General features: G+C 47.9%; 1 protein-coding gene across 6 annotated transcripts in view; it reads left to right on the plus strand.

The window, feature by feature from the left end:
- PDE1C (phosphodiesterase 1C) overlaps window positions 1-21,689 on the plus strand; it is a 321,836-nt gene that overhangs the window by 56,810 nt on the left and 243,337 nt on the right. For all 6 annotated transcript variants that reach the window (XM_036327686.1, XM_036327684.1, XM_036327687.1 and 3 more), the window contains exon 3: window positions 6,930-7,101. In XM_036327686.1, the coding sequence (XP_036183579.1) occupies window positions 6,930-7,101 (172 nt within the window). The remainder of the gene's footprint in view (window positions 1-6,929; window positions 7,102-21,689) is intronic.

Below are 21,689 nucleotides of genomic sequence, written 5' to 3' on the forward strand. Positions count from 1 at the left end.
GCCGTGTTCGCTGCATCTGCGGCTGGCACCGGGTCTCTCATCTGCGGCTGGCACCGGTTCTCTCGATGCGCTCCGTGGTGTGGGTGCTGCTGCCGGAGTTTATGGCCCTGGAAGCTCTAGAATCACCCTGGAGGCTCATGGGGGCCACGAAAAGTTGTCTTTGTGAAGAGCGGGGACAGGATTGATGGCAGGAGCAGAGGCAGGTAGCGGGCAAGGAGACCGTCCTAGACATTGAGTGGGAGTCGGGAACAGGTCAAACAGAGAGGAAAGTGGGGTGGGCGAGGGGGCGGCTGAACGGAGCTGCTCACCTCCTAGCGGCGGTAGTGTTGGCCCCCCCCTCCCCCCCCAGGCGTGGTTTATCTAAGGCTTCCCTCTCGGGCTTTGGGTATTATTGAGAGAGACCCGTGTGACTCTCTGTTTCCATGTTTTTGCTTCTATTTAGTCAGAGGAATCTCATGCTTTCACAATCAGCTTAAATAAATCAGAGCAGGGAAATTTCCTTTTTCACTTTGTCGGAGCAGATCACGCCGGTGTCCCTGGAGCACATGCTGCCCACACCTGGAGGACCGCAGCCAGAGGAGCCGGAAAGGCTCCCACCCGGTGAGCTGGGCCGCACCCAGGGCCGCTGGGACCCTCCTGCAGGAACGAGGGGCAGACGGGGGCTGGCTGTATTTTCTAGGACGGAAACACGGGGAGCTCTATACACTGGGTACCTATTGAGCCCAGCCTCCCATCCTCGTGGCCCATTTTGAAGCTCTAGCTATCCTGTCTTCTCTTTTTTTTTTTTTTATATATTTTATTGATTTTTTACAGAGAGGAAGAGAGAGGGATAGAGAGTTAGAAACATCGATCAGCTGCCTTCTGCACGCCCCCCACTGGGGACGTGCCCGCAACCAAGGTACATGCCCTTCACCGGAATCGAACCTGGGACCTTTCAGTCCGCAGGCCGACGCTCTATCCACTGAGCCAAATCGGTTAGGGCTCCTGTCTTCTCTTGATTTCTGTCCTAGGGTTTCTCCGCTGAGGTGGCAGTTGTCCCACAGTCATTCGTAGTAGATCTGGGGGCTCGGGAATTAACATCCTGTGGGGTTACCCTTGTCTGAGGGATCAGAGTCTGCAGATAAATGCTCCCTCTTCCTTCCTCCCGAGGATCATTCTGAGCATCACCCACAGGTCCTCTGAGACCGCTGACAGCAGTGACACAGGGATGGCAGTCACACTCCCTGTGAGGTGGTGCAGTGCTACTTGAAAGTGGCCTTGGATTAGCTGTAAGTGTATACTGTGAACTCTAGGGAAAACACTAAAAAAAATTATAACCAGTATGCTAAGAAAAAGTGGAATCATTTAGGATGGTTCACTAACCCCACAAAAGGCAAACACAACAGCAACCGTGGGATGCAAAAATAGGAAGAAAAAATGTGGGCAACAAATAGAAGACAGTAATGAATATAGTAGAAATTAATCCAATTATATCAGTAGTTATGAATGTTAATGGTCTCAATGCACAAATTAAAAGACAAAAACTGTGGATCAGAAAACCAAATCCACCTGTGGTTATCCTCAAGCAACTTTAAAGATAAAGACTCATATGGGTTAAAAGTAAATTGCTGGAGAGAAATATCCCATGCTAACACTACTTAAAACAAAGCAGGAGTAGCTATATTGATTTCAAACAGAGCTGACCTGAAAGCAAGAAAAAATATTGGGGATAAAGAAGGGCATTGCACAATGCCACTAGGTTAGGCTAATTCTAGGGGAATTTCTCATGGGGATGTAGCAGATGTTGGTCATGGGCAAGATGAGGACTTTGATATTGCTAAAGAATAATTAAAAAATCGTACACATACAAAGCGAACATGTATCAAAGACCTTATTGAACCCATGAATTGATGAAGAAACCAGTAAGACCTGACAGCTGGTTTGAAGGAGAATTCAATGAGCAGGCAAATGAACAAGCCCATCAGGAACGCGGCAGTGAATTTGCTTTGTGGCTGCAAACTGGCCACACTCATCAGTATCAGCAGGGCAATAATGATCTGCTTCCCATGGGACACAGCCTACATTGCTAGAAACAAGAGTCATTTGCATTTCTGTCAGCTTTCTCTGATGCACAGAGCCATAGAATAGCTCCAAGATAATGAAAAAAGTGGAGATAAACAAGACAAGCGACTAGACAGGATACCCACCAGACTTTTTAGCCCATTTTTCTTGACAACGGAGGGGACGGGAATGGGGAGTAGGGGAAAACGGGCTGTTTCTCCCAAGACTGGCTGTAGTCTGAGCCAGCCAGTGGCTGTCTTGCTTTTTCTGTCTTTCCAGAGCTTCTTGAGAGAGGGACGGCATGGGAAAGGTTTCCATATTCGGCACTGAGCTCTGAAGTGCTCAGCACTCGCTGTGCGAGAGCACCAGGGGCACAGAACTCGTCCATTCTGTGGATGGTTGGCAAGTGTCAGTGAACTCACCCCCAAGGCATAGCCAATATTCTTAAGTCTTTTCCATGTTGTGCGGTGTTCTTCACCTAAAGCAGACTGTTGCCAATAATTTACCATCTGTAAGAGATTAAAACAAATCAGTAAAATTCTCCCAGTGCCCCATGTCATACCAGCCTTCTGGGCCTCTCCGGGGTTTGTGCCTGAGGGCCAGGTTATAGGTGGGACTGCACTATAAACTATTATAATGAGACCCTGTGGCTGGAGCCCAAGTTCTACTTAATTACAGCTTTAATCAAGTCAGTTAACTGGCTGAAACACTCCAGGCCAGGGCTGCGGCTTTGGTAGCCCTTCTTTCAGATATTTATTGTTAGGGAAAAATCCCGAGGAGAAATAGACAGAGCCTCAGATACCTGTGGGATAACACAAACCATCCCACATGAGCCAAGACCCTTCTCAATGCTCAGGAGAAGCTGGCTCTCTCCCTGTCTGTATTACGGAAACCTACCAGTCATTTCTAGATTTCTTCTACTGAAAGTCCTTCATCATTTTCTGTGTTTTTTTTTTTAACTTAAAAAAATAAGGTATTAAAACATTTATTATTATTTTAGTTCTCTTACTATCATTTGAATTTGGCGAGGATGGCCATTTTTCCACTTTATCATGCTGTGAAAACTTATCTTAGTCACGATAGAGGTGCTTGCTGACATACAGTTTTCTCGTTTGAATCACGTCTGCGTCATCTGCCTGCTTCCTTTTTGTATGAAGAGGACCTTTGTCTGTGTTTTCTATCTTGAAATGCAACTTTTCAGAACATGGTTCAACTGTGGGCCCACAGGCAGCTCTGCCCCAGCAGTTTCTCATGGCATCACAGTCTACCCGGCTGCCCCACGCAACCTTAACCCCTCTTGACGCTTCTCCCTTCTTTATCCTCGGCACCCAATCCGTTACCAAGTCTGATGGATTCTACTTGTTTATCTCCTAACACCACCCTTGTCTCTGTGCCTTCATCATCATCAGACTTTACCAGACCCCGTGTTTTCTCCTGGCTGACTTGCCGTCTAGCTGATCACTCCAGTGCTAGGCTCAGGCACATCTCCCAGGTGGAACATGAGTAACTATATTGCTGGTTCCCAACATTTTCTTGAGCGAAGACTCCCCACCCCCCACTTAAAGTTTAAAAACAAAGTGAAACACAACAAAAAACAAACCACGGACCATCCCATGAGAGTAATTGTTCTTTGGGCTCTGAAAGGTCAAGAGAAACATAGGCTATTTCCATTTTTTTTTTTTGAGTTTCCCAGAATATTACAAAAAAAGCAAAGAAACGCCAAAATAGCTTATAAAAATTGTGATGTGTTTTAACTTTCACATTTAACAAATTAATCATTTTTACACGAGAGAAGTATGCAATGTATTTATGCCTCTCACAGGATAAGTGGAAGATTTGTTAAAATATCAATTCCTAGTGCTTTATAGATGGTACCATTTGTATATGGGGAACACCTTTATATTATGCGACGAGCATGCATGTAACATTTTGGAATGTATTTGGCTACAGAGACCTAAGGTTGTAATAAATACATACATGTCTGACATCAAGAAATCTGGAAATCAGGCAATCTGTTCAACTCTGCTGCCAGAGACCCAGGTTTTTCCCACCTCTTCACTTTTCCAGATGCAAGATGTAGGCTTTTGTTGTAATGCTTGCCACCTCATGGTCACAGGATGGCTGCTGGTGCTCTAACACCGAGTCTTCCTTCCAGTAGGAAGAAAAAAGAAGGGCAAAGGGGAAAAATAGGAAGGCAAAGTTTAAAGGGACTAAAATGGGTTTTTTTTCTTGTGGAGACCTAACTTTTTATTCAGCAAGAGACACTAGCCCCAGGAATTTTCACCTACATTTCATTGGCCAAGATTATAACATGTGGCTACGCTAGCCATAGCAGTAAGGGAGGCTGGAAAATTGAGTATGTTGTTTTCTAGCCTCTTTAGAAGAGGAAGACAAGGGAAATGGAAGTTGGGAATGAATGGTGAGCGAATCTTATTTATGGCTTCTACCACAATCTCCTTTTAAACTTGCCAGGGTATCTTTGTAGCTGTTGGTACAACTTTTGAAGAGGTTATCACATGTCCATTTGGGAGCCCTAATAAAGAGTTAGCTTAGGTCACATGATCATTCTGATTTACTGACTGAGAAAACGGTAAAAAAGCTATTAAGTGGAGAAAGGAACCATGTAGGTTGCTTGGTATAAAAGAAAAAGATTTAAAAAAAAAGCTATTAAGTGCTTCTACATGAATTTGTAGCTTATTTTTTACATGTATGTGAGACTTCATTATCTTGTCTACAGATAACATGGCTCTTGCAGCTTCCTTTCTGAAACCCAGAGGTGGTCACGCCACCATGGCCTTGCTTAGAAATCTTTAGTCCTTTTGTGCCTACAGAAGAAATTCTAAAGCGGCGGTTCTCAATCTGTGGATCGTGACCCCTTTGGGGGTTGAATGACCCTTTCACAGGGGTCGCCTGAGACCATATCAGGTATTTACATTACAATTCATAACAGTAGCAACATTACAGTTATGAAGTAGCAACGAAAATAATTTTATGGTTGGGGGGTCACCACAACATGAGGAACTGTATTAAAGGGTCGCGGCATTAGGAAGGTTGAGAACCACTGTTCTAAAGTAATCAGCATTTTATTCAAGGCACCTGACAGGTGGCCTGCCCAGCCTTTGGCCCCATCTCTGGTCACTGCCCCTCTCACTTAGCTCCGGCCCTGATTGTCAAGCTGCTTTGTTAAACGGCCTCTGAGCCTTGCACGTGGCGTTTACACTGCATGCTCTTTTCTCTCCCCTGTCTGCTGCAGGTCTGTCCCTGCTTTCGACCCATTTCGGACGTCCTGGGCCTGTGTGGCTTTTCCCAGGCCCCCCCCCCCCCCCCCCCCGTCTGGTGGGGTGGAGTGTGGGAGACCAGCTGTGTCCCGTACAGCACTGTGTTTGCTCCTCAGTTATGGTGCATTGCCCGTTTGTTGTGATTGCATATGAGCTGACTAGTTCCCAAGGGAAACATTCCCATCTATCTTTCTATTTCTAGAGCCCAGAATGGAACCGGCATATGAGAGAATTAATATGTGTATGTTGGATGAATAAGTGAAAGAAAGAAGGGAAATGGGCAGGGAGCTTACGATAAGGCCTTAGTAGCACCAGACCTTTGTTCATGGTACTAGATTTTATTAAGATAGATGTGTAGGACTTTTAAAAAGCTGTCTTGCATTTCAGGAGTTGGAGGGGTCTGAGGCTGGGGGCGGGGAGCTCTGGGCAAGAGTCTTTATTGTGGTTTTTGCAGGAAGGATCAGGCAAGGCGGGTGAGCAGGCTTGGCATCGGCTAGTTGAATAATTTCGTGGCTCTGAAGCATAGGGGCTGCCCCTAGTTGTCTGGTACCTGCCCTGGGTGATTGGAGCTGGTGGACAGTGGCCTGGAAGGTGGAAGCTCAGTAAGGGAGGTGTTGGGGCTGTGGACTCTGGTTTGGTTGGTTTGTGCTTGAAAAGCATGGCCCTGCGAGGTGGAGTCTTCCTGAAGAATTGCGGGGACGGAGGAGGTGAGAGGTGAGGGAGGCTACGGCAAGGTGACTTAGGCATGTAATTGGGTTGTCCAGACAGGGCATGTCTGGGATGTGCATGGATGGCAGACGTTAAAGCATCACGTTCACAGACGCTAGAAACGTGCCTAATACACGGGGGTTCTGTGTTTTGGGAAGGGAGACCGCTGAGGTAAAGTGACATTTTCCTTCATATCAGCTCAAAGGTGCATGATGTCAGTGTAACATCACTGTTGATATCGACCTTGTTTGCCTGGCAGATCGAGCCCTGTTTTGTGGCATCATGTCCATTTCATGTCTGCCTCTCACCTTCACCTAAATGTCGGAGGTGTCTGCAGGGTGGGCTGGCAGCAAACACTCAGTGTCATTGCCCTGGGTCCTGATCTTCCAGAAGAACAAACCTGCCTGTGTTGAGTTCTAGTTCTTAGAGGTGGGGCCCCCTTCGGCCAGGGGGAGGGGGAATGTTTCCATGGAAGGGAGTCCTGAAACCCGGGCCTTGGGCAAGCTGAGTGCATAGGGAGTCCTGCGTCTGAACATCCCTACTGTTCTCTGAAATAGTAGTCTTTTGTCGACTTGGATAAATATATTCAAACACACCCACAGCTCTGTCAGGAGTTGGAGTTGATCGCCCCTGAAATAAGACAGAATACATAATATCCATTATACTAGCTACGAGTCAAACTAGTCAGAGTGTTGGCCTGTTTTCTGCATAGAAATGAAAAAATTAACTTTTTACTCCAGAAGTTGCCTGACCCGTCTCCTTGAGAGCCCTCTGAAGTTGGTAGTGATTGTGAGAAATATGTAAGTGTCCCTGTTCTGCTTTTGAACTCCTGCGTTGGGCAAGGCAGGGCATGGAATTGGTTGGTCCTTCACCTGCACCCCTTTGTCCCCCCTCATGTTTCAGGGTCCAAGTCGCAGAACTGTCTGTGGAACTCCATCATCGACGGGCTCACAGGGAATGTCAAGGAGAAGCCACGGCCAACGATTGTCCACGACCCCCGCCCCCCGGAGCAGATCCTCGCCGATGAGCTGCCTCAGCTCGATAGCCCGGAAGCCTTGGTGAAGACGTCCTTCAGGTTTGGCGGACTGCGCCCCAGTTGGTTCTTTCTTATTTGCTTGTGGAGTTATTTCAACCCAGTTGGATGCATCGTCAGCGTGGCCAGCAGATTACCTCCTGTGTTCCCACTGAGTAAATTAGCATTGAGGAGGGAGTGTTGGAATGCATGCGGGCTGGACTTCTGGCTGGGTTTCCTGAATGTGGTGAAGAGCATATCAGTAGTTAAGTTGCTGTTGGCATTTAATTGGTATTGGCATTTGAATGCTGAGGCAAAGGACTTACTGAAGTTGGCAATTTGAATTGGATTAATGAGTCTTTTGCTTCAAAGGAGGATGACGCACGGAGATAAGTGTGTGGAGGAAAAGCACGCAGTGGAAATGAATTCAGCCCTGGGCCCTTAGAGTCTGTTGCTGGGGGAGGTTTCTGGTTGTGAGAGATGTGCGAGGTGCTGCCTCCTGGAAGGAAGGGAGGATCTCGCGTGGTTTCCAAGCGACTGTTTGCTCTGTTCTTGCTCTTCCTTCAGTCTTGCATCTTCCTGCAAAGGCCTCCTGGATTTTCATTCTGGTTTGAACTCCACTTTCATCACAACACTGTCCCTTACCTTCTCACCATATTAAGTGAGAACCGGTCTGGGTATGGATGAAGCGCATAAAACGATTTCTTTTTTCCAAATGGGTCTCTCAAATTCACATTTGAAATGCACAGAAGTACTGGTATCGGAAGTTATGATTTAATGATTTTGCTGGCCTGCCTTCCTCCCATCCTTTCTCCCTGTTACCCTAATTTTACTTCTTTCATTAGGCAATGCTTTCATATTCTCCACATGCCTAGTAGAACATAGAAAGCTCATAGAATGCTCGTGCCCTCCCCCTCCAGCCCCCCCCTTCCCCCCCCTCGAAACAGTGCAGACAACCCTTGGAGTCCATGAAATGTATTTGAAAAATGTGCTCTTTTTGCGTCCAGGTGATGTGTGTAATCGCTCAGTAAAAGCCATTTCATTGTGTGAAGGTTCTTAGTGGAGGTTGAATTATAGATGAGTTCTGAAAAGGAGTGATGAATAGGGGTTGGATTTCTTTATAGAATGTGGCGGACGCAGTGGCGGAACGAGAATTGCAAGGCAAATGCTTTTATTATTCATAGTATGGGTTTGGTTACTACGTTGTGAGGGTTTAAACAAAATAAAACCCATTGAAGTAGAGAGAAGTACAGTCCATAAACCTGCGATTCCCTGCGGTTCCCTGTGGTGGAGGAGGGGGCGGGGTGGGGGGAATGCCGTTCTGGGTCTGTGTGTTCTCGGAGCGTGTGGTGGAGTCAACCCCTTCACGTACAGTCTTCTTGTAGCTACTCTTTCCATCCAAGACCAGGTTCATCATAAACAGCTACAGAGTTACTCTCATGAAAAGAGCATCTTGTCTGCTCGCCCAACTCCATTACCATCATCACCGTAACCTCTTCTCTTTGCATTCCCTCAGTGCTCTCTAATACAGAACATGTACTGATGACCATGGACTTCATTTGCTAAATCCACAGGCGTTGGTAATTCATTTATTAGACTCCTTAATACAGCTGTGAGCTATTCTAGAACCATTCTTTCTTCCAAGGAAGGTTGCTGATTTCAAAGGCAATGTTAGAGGGTGAATATTCTCCAATGCAGCTGTCCCTAACCATTCTGTTTTGATTACTCTGTAGTATCCCCATTGCCTGGAGGGCTGTTAGGTTGTCTGGCTCACCTCCAGGTCTGGGTGGGGTCCTAGGATGGACCTTTCAAACAAGCTTTGGGTGCTGCTTCTGCTGCTGCACTTGGAGATCCCTGGGGTATTTAATATCTAAACTATTTTGCTATGTTCATTTGAGCAGGCCACATATCTAATTTGACCTCAGTTTTTTCACCCGTGAAATAGGGGTAAAGATGCCCACATGTCAGGGTTGTTTAAAATAGATAACAGTGCATGTGAGACAAGCTGAGTATTTGACACCCAGGATGTGCTCGGTAAGGACTAAGTTTGTATTCCTGCTCAGCACCCACTCAAGCCTCTATCCACAGAGGAAACAGGATCAGACGTGGGGTTTGTGCTCCAGGGCAGGCACTGTGCTTGGAAGCTCACCAAGCCTCTGGCGTGAAAAGACTGCTTTCAAAATCGGAAACTTCTGAAAGGAAGACAGTGGGAACCATAACTGAATAAAAAGGCTCTGGTGCCTGGAAATGGACACTCCTGGGAACTGCACTGCAGGTGCCCGTTTTCCTTGTTCCTCATGACCTGTCCCTTTGAACCTGCTGTTTGGCTCAGGTTTTTCTTAGAAGAAAGTAAAGTGAACCTGGAGCTTAGGGAACACAGGCAAGCCCAGCCAATCTGATCTGTGACGGGGAGCTCAGTACTGGCCACTAGAGGACCCAAGAGGACAGGGGAGAGCTGGCTGCTGGGAGCCGACTCTCCCCAGCCTCCAGCCCAGTCCAGATGGCACTGATGCCAGGGAAGCCAGTGTTTATTGGGCATCTGCTATGTCCGGGAGCTGTCCATTCATTTGCTTATTTCATCTGCCCAAACCCCACAGGCAAGGTGAGTAATGTTATCCAGCGTGTACAGGTCAGGAAACCGAGTCTCAGAGAGATCAAGCCACTTACTCGAAGTCACCCAGCAGGTGGTGGAGCTGGAAATTTGAACCCAGTCCACCGGCTCCAAAGCTACGCTCTCTCTAACCTTGGCTTTTATGCTTCTGGGTTTGTTGTTGGTGAAATAAGGTAGTGTGATTGGGGCTACTAATCTGGATGTGGAGTGTATATATGAGGCTGACCCTGTTCTGTCGTACTAAATCCCTTTTCTAGTCTAAACTTAGGTTTTGAATGCACCTGCCCCTCTTGGATAGGAACCCCTTCAGTGCTTCTCAAACCTCATGTCTCACCAAGTCCTTGGGGAGGATCCTATTAAACACAGACGCAGATTCATTGGGTCTGGCTCACGGCCCGGGAATCTGCATTCCTCACCAGCTCCCATGGGATGCGATGGCCCGAGGACCCCCTCTGAGTAGAGAGGCATGGGCTTTGGAATACCACGGCTGTGAGTTTGCCAACACTCTTCCAAACTACGTCATCTGAGTCATGGTTCTGAGTCTCAGTTTCCCCATTTTACAACTGGAGACAGTGAAATAGCAGCACTGGCCTTGGGGATGGTGACTAGGGGTGAGTGGGCTAATGGCGGGACAGCCCCCAATTCCTTCTCTCCCAGTTTGCAGAACCGTGTTTAGGAGAGGATTGATCCTCCACGCCCTGACCCCCCCTCTTCTGTGCCTGGGTTGTGCAGAGGACCCGGCTGCGAGTGGGAGCAGGCTGGCCACTGGCCTGATCTCCTGGACGGTGGTGGGAATTCTGAAGCCGCCAGGGCATCGGCCATCTCGGTGACTTCCCTTGAATTGTGTGACTCCCAACCTAGGTTGCATTGCCAGGTTTTGGTAATTTTGCGTTTGGGAGAAGAGCACGCTCACTCCCTCGGGAATGATTGGGGGCCCGATGGGCCTCTCTTCCCACGTCGAATGGACTTATTTGGGCTTTGGCAAAAGCGCTCCTGGTTCTATACATAGCTTACTGAGAATATATTGCAGAAGCAGAGCTGCACTGAGCCCTCGGCTGCGGATGAGATTAAGGCCTTGTCAGGTCCCATTGAATGGATTGTGTTTTCCACGCAGAATTAAATCATTGAACTCATCCTCATTTTGGCTTTGGCAGTCATGTTTCCACCAGGGGCTGCTGCCAAGAAGCGGCTTCTGACTGCATTCCTTTCAGGAAATGTGCCATCTGGCTGGTGAGACGGTGTGGCATGGGGTGGTGTCCCCTGCAGCTTTGGACCCCACCCCGGGTGAGTCATAGGTCAAAATTCCCGATTAGCTCATGGGAAGTCTGGTCACACATCTTTCTCTGTCACTGTGCATTGGTCACCCATGGGAACTTCAGGGACACCTGCTCCCCAGACTCAGTGCTGCCTCCTGGAGTTGACATTTCCCCCTGTAGTCTCCGCTAATCCACATCAGTAGAGTCTTCCTCAAGTTTGCTAATGGAACAATGAAAGAATGAATTCTGAGGCTAAGGGAACAATGAAAGAATGAATTCTGGGGCTAATGGAAAAATGAAAGAATGAATTCTGAGGCTAATAGAACAATGAAAGAATGAATTCTGGGGCTAAGGGAACAATGAAGGATGAATTCTGGGGCTAAGGGAACAATGAAAGAATGAATTTTAAAAGCTCAGGGGAGTTTCTTTTGCATGTTGGCTTCCCGTAAGGGAATCATTTGGGCTTCTCGTTGTAAGTAAATTTTTATGGACAGATTTCCACTGTTAGGAGTTAACAAAGCCATTCTTCTTGCCTTCTACCTGGTCCTTCATTTTGGAAAAGAAGGGGTTTATTTTGGTGGCGGCCATGTGGATGCATTGTCAGCCCAGGCAGCGTATTTGACCCATGGCCCCAGCTTCTGGGCAAGGAGATTGTCCCTGTGATGGTTGATGCTGTGTTTCCCAAGGGCACCCCTGCCAATGACTGAGAGAGTCAGGGATGCTAAGGCTGGCTGCTTCTGGAGGCTGGTGGCCTCCTTTGATGGTGACATTGGCTCAGGGACTTCCTGATGGCCTTGCTGAACTTTCCTTAGAACTGCACCGTGGACTAAGATACTTCTATCCAACTTTCTGTCCTTCTCTTCTTCGCTGGGGGTTAGACCTGTATCCCAGCTCTCCCCGCCTCACCAGCTCCTTCCCCGTTTTCTCTTATACGTGTTCCCCCTGGTAAGTTTCTTGCACGTACAATTCAGAGGATCCTGGCTAACACAGAGGATCCTGGCTCCTCAGAGGATCCTGGCTAACACTGTGCGGCGATCTTGGCTGGCCCACACGGCCAGCTCCGTGCTGTGGGCATAGCTTTCAGGCTCCTGGCCTAGATAGCCTGGCCCAGTCCTCCCTTTCAGTTTATATTTTATGTTTGATGCTGTATCTCCCCTCAGGCTCTAGTGGTAGGGTTTGCATGGGACAGGCCACAGTTTTCTTTAGCGGCTTGTACTTTTATTTTAGAGACTTAGCTGAAGCATTGGGATTAACTAAAGAAACTGCACCATAAAAGGGGATAATTTTAAATCATACCCCAGCACTGCTGTTTCTATTGTCCAAGGGAAATAGTCTTAAATGTTGAACTCTGTCCAGACGGTTCGTTCCCAGCCAGCAGACCTGTCTCCAGAATTCACTTCCCCTAGGGAGGGCATCCCTCTTCAAGCCAAACACATCTCACCCGGCTACGAGGGAATCCAGGGTTCCATACACAGGAACGGGACCCACCTTCGGGGCCCCCCCACCCCTAGGAAGAACTCCCAGCAGCGCATGTGACAGAGGTGAAGTGATTCACCCACAGGGAGGAGCGGGAGCTTTGCACTGTCAGGCGGAGGAAGGCTGGGAACCTCCATCCGAATCTCTCCACCCAGTCAGTGTGGACCTACCCCAGGCTTCCTGATGAGCACAGGAAGTCTGCCCTAGGCCACGGGGAGGCCTGGGGGGTGTAGCGAATCCCTGAGGTTTTCTCTAAATGAAGGAAGACATCCCCTACCCCACCCCTCCACATGCTTGGATCCCGCTGAGATCTGCTGTGTTACATGGTTCTGGATACGGTGGTCCAGCCTTCAGCCCTTGGCGACGTGGTCTCCTTGTCAGCCTCACTGGCCAACTCCCCAATCCCAATCCCAAGTAGTTTCTGAGGTTCCGCCCCAGGGGCTTGTGGGAGCATCCGAGGCGCATCCAAACCGCACAGAACCTGAGAGCTAACTTGAGAAAGCTAAACCCAGACTCCTTCTGCCTAACTCTCCTGGCCACTGAGTTTACTGGGATGTAGACCCTCTGGTTTGTGGGTGGGGAGGTGTCCCTCAAGAGAGAGAGGACACACCCCTGCCCATCTTCTGCCCCAGTTCCCTTCTTCCTAGAATTCCCCAAGTGAGAAAAGCTGGCCCTCTGGCTTGCCTCCTCTCCTGCATTACAGCCTCCCGCCCCGCCCCCCGAACCCGGCCTTGGGCTAAGGCCTGGTGGTGGAGAGACAGATATGGCTCCTAAACTGGGAAATAGTTCAAATGCACCCTGGGTTATCCCTTATAAACTTTTGGTGATAAATGACTTTATTGCTTTTTTTTTCCTCCCGTCAAATGAAGGTACCCTATGTAAAAATACAACAAACCCTTGAATTAAAACTGAATACACATCTGAATCACCCTTGATTGGTGATTGGGGGCCCCCAGCCTCTGCAAGGGGGGCCCTGGTCCAATAGTAACCTCATGGGAACGTGACCCTATGTTTTACTCTGTAGAAATTTTTGTTCCCACTTAGGGCAGGGGTTCTTCCCTTGCTAACAGGAAAGGAGCGGTTTCCTTCTTATTAGAATCTTTTACGGATCAGATCTCCCTCCCACTCAAGTGCACAGGCTGCTGTCACATCCTGTGCCTGGCTGGAGCCACACGGAGAGAACTGGACCGGCTCATGCCCCATCCCTGGACCACACACCGACCCCTGAGCATGTTGAATGGCACGTGGTGTAGCTGTGAGACCGACCACCTGGGCCATGGAGTGTGGGCTGGTTGGAGGCAGGAGGACTCGGTCTGTGTGGAAGGAACTGCTGGATTTGCCTCTGAGGCCGTGGAAGGGAGGCAGTGCAGGGAAAGTGAACTCGGGACCAAATGTGGGGGGGCCTTGCTTACCATAGAGGAGGGTTTGTTCTCACTCCCCAGGCCCAGATCTCTGGAGCCCTTGAAAACCTTTGGGGAAGCCAGAAGAAGACTGCATATTGTCTTAAGTTACAGAATTAGGGCTTATATTTCCACTAGAGGTCTGGTGCATGAAATTTGTGCACTCAGGCACGGGGTGGGGGGCCCTCAGCCTGGCCTGTGCCCTCTCACAGTCCAGGAGCCCTTGGGGAATGTTCGACTGACCCCAGAGTGGGCCTAAGCCGTCAGTCGGACATCCTTAGCACTGCCACAGAGGCAGGAGAGGCTCCTGCCACCGCCATTGCACTCGCCAGCCATGAGCCCGGCTTCTTGCTGAGTCGTGCTCCCCCTGTGGGAGCGCACTGACCACCAGGGGCAGCTCCTGCGTTGAGCGTCTGCCTCCTGGTGGTCAGTGCGCTTCATAGCAACCAGTTATTCTGCTGTTCAGTCGATTTGCATATTAGCCTTTTATTATATAGGATGTCTCTGTCCCAACACATAGAGCATCAAAATAAAGGTTCCTGGGCTGCGGCAGAGAGGGAAGAATGGGGCGGGAGAACAGCCTGGGTCTGAATGCCTATGGGGCCTGGAGAGTGCAAGGACAATTTGGGGAAAAACTTGTGAAAAATACGTTTTTCCACATGGATTGGAGCAGAGTAGCTAAGGTATTGACTAGACAGCCCCATGACTGTCGCCTAGTGGTCCCCATTCATTGATTACCGTTCAGTGCAACCGGAAGTGAGTTTGTGGGATGATGATGTCTGGACCCTGGAGGCCAGTTACACTGGGAAGGCTTGCCATTTGAACAAGAGCTGCAGACATGCCTGTCCTCCTTTGGAAGAGTGCTGGGAGGCGGGCACACTGCAGTCTGCCCAACGGCATGACTCATGCGCTCTGCAGAGTCAGATGGGAGGTGTCAATCAAATGGCAGACTTGGATTAGGGGTTCAAACCTCTGATCTGTTCATCATTTTCAGTCTCTGAAAATGATCCAGGCTTAGAATTAGAAAAGGGTGTATGAAGGGGTGCGGCACTATATTAATTAAATTATGTTTCTCCAATGCTCCGCTGCTGCTTCTGTGCTTGATTATGTCTAGGAGGGAGGGAGGGAGACTCACTTAATAGAAAGTAGACCAAACAAATTCTAATATTATTTCCCTTTCTAACACATTGAACAATTCCAGTGGCATCACCAGCAGCCTCAAGTGAATTCCCTCCGTGCTGTAAATTCATCTTCTCCTGGTTGAAAACCTTGCATTTTACGACACTTAGGGGTCTCTGTTCTTTTCAGATTTATTTTCTACATTTGATTTCAGTGGCTCTTAATCCAGGCTGCACAGCATTAACCAGCATCCCTGGGGTGGCGGGCGGCCCAGGCAGCTGCGTGCTTTCAAAGCTCCTGTGGTTGTGCTGAGTCCCCAGTCCTGGGAGCCAGTGCTCCCCGGCACCACAGGCTCCCTCCGGCCTCCCCTCCTTCCCTCCATCCCCCCACATCCAATTTCCCTGAGTGTCTGCTGCTGCCTCCGGGGCCATTTTTTCTAATGGCCATGACGGCCTTTCCTGCCCACGTTCCCAGCGCAGGCCTTGCTTCCTTAGTCTTCATCGGCACTGGTGTCTAGAGTTTGCAGCGATCACAGAATGAGCTCCCACCCCGGGAGATGCCATATGTCCATGCCATTTAGGAGAACCGAAGGGTCACCACATGTCCCTTATGCTGTCTTTCTCCAAAAGCCAGTTCAACAGAATGTAAGCCAGTTGCATGTTTTCTCTGGGGAATGCGAAACGTGGACGTTTCAGGAGGCTGCGAGGCGCTGGCTGTTTTTACTCACTCTTCCAATGGCTGGCGTGCTTTCCGCACCTTCCGGGTGAACTGACTTTGGGGCATTGCCTCAGTTTCTTAGTCACCAGTCCTCTTTTCTTCATTCTTTTCAAAATGAAACTTTGTCATAAAAATAATATGCTTCCCTTGTAGAACATTTGATAAATGATAAAATGTAAAACATCCTGAATATTGACGGTACTATCATTTGGCATCCTTCCTGAAGTCTTTGTAACTATGGCTTATTCTTACAGTTGTAATTATGGCATGGATACGATTTATATCCTATTTTTTTCCTGAACATTTTATCTTAAGCGTTTTTTTATATTGCCACATAAGGTGTGTGTGTGTGTGTGTGTGTGTGTGTGTGTGTGTGTGTGAATGTATGTTGGACATTTAAGTTGTTCCCAGCTTTTCTCTTTTTAAAGGAATGCTATGATAAAAATCTTCAGGCACCTGGATATTGCCATATTTTTCAAAAAAAATATGTTTTATTGGTTCAGAGAGAGGAAGGGAGAGGGAGATAAACATCAATAATGAGAGAATCGTTGATTGGCTGCCTCCTGCACATCTCCTACTGGGCATGTTCCTGACCTGGAACCCATTTGTGACCTCCTGGTTCATGGGTCAATGCTCAACCACTTAGCCACACCAGCTGGTCGATATTGCCATATTTTAAGCTGCATCCACGGGTCGAGAACTCGAAGTGGAAACACTGGTTCAAAGGGCATCTTCACTCTCTATAAGCCACATTGAAGAAGAGCCCCGAGTAGCCCCTTCCATGGGCTTCTCAGTACAATGTCATTTGACTGAGCCTTGAAGGCAAGATAGGTAGTTCCTTTCATGGTTAGGAGGGGAGAGCAAGTTCCAGTGAGAGGAAGTAGCTTTCGCAAAAGCATAGTGGTCAGAGAAAGTTTAGGGACTGCTATTAGGAAGTATGGTGGTTTGAAAGAATAATAATAAAAAAGCCACCAGCTTTACTTCTGTCTTACGGGAAGTCTCAGAGATTCAAAGTCCTCTCCTGCCCCAACTCTGCCCAGGTATCCTGCAGTACCCCCCCAGTCCTCCAGATGGCGATAGAAAACACAGTGGGGATTTTGGTTGTCACAATGCCTGGAGGTGGGGGCTGGGGGAGGACTTTCACATCCTAAAATACAAAGGACCGTCCAACACAAGGAGAAATTGTTCTGCCCAAATGCCAGTAGCAACCCCATTGAGAACCTCCTGCTAGAACCGACCAAATTGCTGTGGAAACTTTTTCTACTCCCCCCAAACTCCCCGCATCTTCTCCTTCCCCTCTTTCTAAATTTTCTTCCTGGAAAATGCGAGTGGCTGGAAACCTAAAAGCTAATGATAATCCTGTTCTCAGATTGGAAACAGTTTGTATTTATTATGTTTTTGCTGCAAACAGCACCAAAACAGGGAATCACTGGTCTGGGCATCAGACATCGGGAGTTTCAGCCCTGTCTCTGCCACCAGCTATTGCTAGGATTTGGGGTGAGTTGATCAGTTCACTAGTTTGTAAAATGGGATCAATAATACCCGTTTCAAAATTATTGTGAAAATAAAATAAAAAGAGATAGATAAATGTATACAGTGGTAAAGCACTAGTACAACCTGAGACATTATTTTGAACAGGTACTAGTAATAATCATTTTATAATAACTAACCATTACAATTATAGGTATTATTAACAACACCCACATAAGCATTAATAATCACATAAAAATCACCCAAAAATGGTTATAGTAAATTATTACTGCATTATACTTTAAGGTACATATAACAAGCAGTTTTGAAGAAACACTCCTTTGGACTTGAGAGTAAGGATGTTGCCGAGGCCGGAATCCCTGTGTCGGGCTGCTGTCGTTGTTTTTCAGCGTGTATGTTGCAGCTGGTCTGCAAGTGGGAGGGGGGAAGAAAGGAGGGGTGAAAGGGACGGTTTGGAAGGTGTCAGCTCAGCTGAAGCATCGCCCTGCTGTTCTCCTGTCAGGAAGCAGTTACACCCCGGGCAATATCTCCGTCATTAGTTTCTCCTTTTCCATTCTCCCCAGCTATGAGTTTGGCTCCAGTCCTTGGCACCTCTCACCTTTCCACCATAAGCTTTTCCACCGGCCTCTCTGCCTTTAGAATCTCCTCGTCCAATCCATTCTACCTTTACAAACCCTCGGCGTCTCCCCAGTGCCTACAACATCTGTGCTCAGCCGAGGCAATGGGAGACATTGTTGAATCCAAGTAATTAGTTACTGCTGGTAATTGGAGAGCAGAAGCCTGTGAATAATTTATTCTCTTTTTGTTTTACTCTTTAGAAACCAATTAGAGCAAGGTTCACTGTATCATTGCTGTCTAGCGTGGGAGAAGGGTGGAGTTAGAGAGCCAATGCGTGGAAAAATCCCCAATAATGCCCCAATGTGCCTGCAGACGGTCCCACTCATCATTTATGTTTGGGAGAAAATAGTTGAGAGCCAGTAGCCTGAAGAATAAAAGCCACATTGTTCCTTTGAATATCACAAAAGGGATCTGTGATCTGGGCCTTATTTTGTCTTGATCCTTCCCTCCCACCACCTCGCCTCTCCTGCCATCTCCACTGCCTGTGCTGTTCCCCAGCCATACCAGCTATGGTGACATTTGATGGTTTGGGTGAGGCTGACCACACCTCTGACCTCCCACCCTGGGCCGGGTACCCATGCCTGGCCGGTGGAGGTACAAGATTCTTCCAACCATTGGGATTGGTTGGAGGAGATGGGCAGGTGCCTCTAGCTGGACCAATAAGAACCAACCTGTGGCTTTGCAAAGTGGTGCCAAGCTGGTAGGATGTATGTCTGGGCCTACCTGCCAGGGGCCATGTTGCCACCATGGGGAAAGGCCTGGGTTGAGTATGAACTGAGGAAGAGAGGAACACTGAAGGACAGGTGGATACGAAGTCATGGTGGCATAATGGGAGTCCCTGGACACACTTGAAGTTAGACAGAGCTTGGTTTTATGAGCCGGTATATTGTCTGTCTGCCTGCCTTTCTTGTTTAAGTCAATTTGAGTTCAGCTTCCGTCACCTCAAACCAAGTGTTCTGACCAATATAGTGGACTCCTTACCATTGTAAACCTTGGCAAGCTCTTTGCCATGATGTGTTTTTGCTCATGGCCTGGAATTGCCCTCCCTATCTCTCAACCCAACAATGGTCTGTGTGTCTGTCCAGGCCCTGGTTAGACATCCCCGCTGCCTCTCCAGCCAACCTGGGCAGGATGTTCCTGTCGTCCAAGGTCACACAGATCACTGCATGAGGCCTGTTCGCTACATGTGTGTTGGAATTTCTCCAGTGGTCCGTACTGGTTCCTCAGTCTTTCTTTCGTTTGAGAGCCTTAGCTCCACACACTTCCTTACCTAAATTTATATCCCACAGTTTGCACAGCTGCTGTGAGGAGACAATAAATATTTGTTGACCTGCACTAAGCAGAAAAAGAGAAGTAGTGAAAGGGAGAAATAAAGAGAAAAAGTACACTTTGTCCTTCAAAATGTGGGTAAAGGAAGATGGGAACAACTTGTTGGATAACACGTTAAACCTATTTAATCTCTTCCTCTGGGAACTGTTTGTACTTGACAGCTGCAGATATATGGTAGCCCCTGGATGGGGAAAATTTAGCACAGCGCCTGGGAATGGCAGGACGGGAGGCTGAAGCACTGTTAAGTCACATAAAGTCGCCGTCAGTGACATCGTGTCGCGCACAGCTGATGGGATGCCAGTCCCAGCAGTGTCTCTCAGGGCTCTTCCCTGCTCACCATTCGCTGGCTCAGGCTGCCCCTACTGGACTGCTGCACCCATCCTCTCACAGGGCTTCCTGCCTGCCTTCTCTCACACACACTTCATTCTGTAAGTTGGGTCAGAATGATGCTGGAGATCTGTTTAAGATACCGCTGTAAAGCAGGCTCTTAGGACTTGCTAGGGTCTGGCCTGGACTTCTTTCACAGCCTCATTTCCCAGTGTTCCCAGGCTTCCCTGTAGTGTTTCAGCTGAAGTGAACCACATGCCAGCAAGGGCTGTGGACCATGCTCCGTTGTTTTCTGTTTTGGTAGTTCTCTTAGGTACATCTCTCCACCTGGAATATTCAATTCCCAGCTCTGCCAGATCAAAAGCTTCATCCCTTTGGGGCGACAGACTAATGCCACCTCTTTTGCATTCCGCACTCTGAACTGACCTAGAATGTTTTGGTCATTAGTCATTTGTGTATCCATTCTGTATTAGGATAGGCTAGCTGCTATAACAAACAAGCCTCAAATCCCAATGGCTCACTGCAACAAACGCTATTCCTCACTTGGCCACCATCCAATGCAGCTGGGGCATCTTTTCTGTCTGGAAGCTTCAGGCAGAGACTCTGGAATCTGGGCTTCTGCCCTGGTGTAGCTGTACTATCCTAGAGGCCTTAGCTTCCAACTGCCTGTCTTATGAGCAGGAGAGAAAGAGAGAGGATGGGGGATGGTGTGAGATGTTGTAGAGGCTGGACTGGGACGTGGTGCATGGTATTTCCATCTACACACCACTGGCCAGAACTGAGTCATATGGTACCAGTCTAAGAGCAAGGATGACTGGGAAATGCAGTTTTCTTGTGGGCCCTGGAAGAGGGAATGGGATTGGTGAGCCTCTGGCTGGTCACTTTCACCTCCGTGCTGGAGAAGTGTCTTCTCATTTCTACACTCTTTGGCATCTCTGAACAAAGTACCCCAATGTGTCAGGCAGTGAAGTGGGCAGCACTGTTCGCACTATCTTTTGCTACTTTAGTTTTATTTCCTTGCTCCTGAGCAGGCCCTTCACCTTTATACCTTCTTCTCCCCACTTCTCCACCCCACCCCACCCCATCTCCTCCTCCACATCCTTCTTCTTTTCTCTACATCTTTCCTCCTTATCATCTCAATTTTTCTTATTCCCTTTGCCTTCTCTTAACCTACTTATCATCCTCACCCCAAACCCAGTTATAAAAGCCTAAGGATGTGTGTGTGTTTGGGGGAAGTTGAGAAAAAGGGCAGTTATTCCACTTCTTTCTATTTTTTAGGAAGAGTTACATAAATTTTTCTTTGGGAATAATTTTTAGATTTACAGAAAAGTTGCAAAGATGATACAGATTGTCTCCATATACCCTTTACCCAGTTTCCCCTAATATTAACATCTTAACATTCCTGTGGCAATTTTGTCAAAATGAAGAAACTTGGTACATTTGACCTTGGTACATTGCTATTAACTGGACTCCAAACTTTATTTGGATTTTGCCATTTTTTCCACCCATGTCCATGTTCTGTTCCAGATCCCATTCAGGACACCACACGGCATGTGGACTTTATGTCTCCTTGTCTCCAGTGGTCTGTAATGGTTCCTCGGTGTTTCTTTAGTTTGAATGACCTTGACAGTTTTGAGGAGTACTGGTCAGATGTGTAGACTGTCTCTCCATTTGGGTTAATTTGATGTTTTTCTTATGCTTAGTCAGGGGGTCTGGGTTTTGGGGAAGGAAGACCACAGAGATGCAGTTCTTTCCTCATCACATTCTTTCAGGGAGTACATGCCCTCCCCCCAGGGTATCACTCATTATGATAAACTTGGTCACTTGTTGAAGGTAGTGCTTGCCAGATCTCTCCACTGTATAGTTACTATTTCCTCCTTTCTATACTCTTATTCACTGGGTACCAGATGCTAAGTCCTGCCCACTCTCAAGGGGGATGGGATTAAGCTCCACTTCCTGGAAGGGAGAGCATCTACTTAACGTTATTTAAAGAAGCCTATTCTTTAAGCTTCCCTACTTAAATGCTTTCAAAGTCTCTAAACAGATTGGAGCCTCAATGACAGACATAAATCACGGCCTCCGAAGCGATCTCCCTGACAACTAAATGAAAAGCCTTGAACATTTTTATTCCACTGGTAGGCGAAAGAGTCCATCCCTAGGAATCAAAACAAAGCGAGCAAATGAACCCATTAGCATCTCATCCTTCTGTGAAGTAGCACGCCGTGGAGATAGCTAATAACCACAGAGCGCTGCGTGAGTCACTCGCTGCGTCCATTATTCCTGAATGTACATCCCCGTTCAGGGGTA

The sequence above is a fragment of the Myotis myotis genome, unplaced genomic scaffold (assembly GCF_014108235.1).
Source record: "Myotis myotis isolate mMyoMyo1 unplaced genomic scaffold, mMyoMyo1.p scaffold_m19_p_11, whole genome shotgun sequence".
Lineage (NCBI taxonomy): Eukaryota > Metazoa > Chordata > Mammalia > Chiroptera > Vespertilionidae > Myotis > Myotis myotis.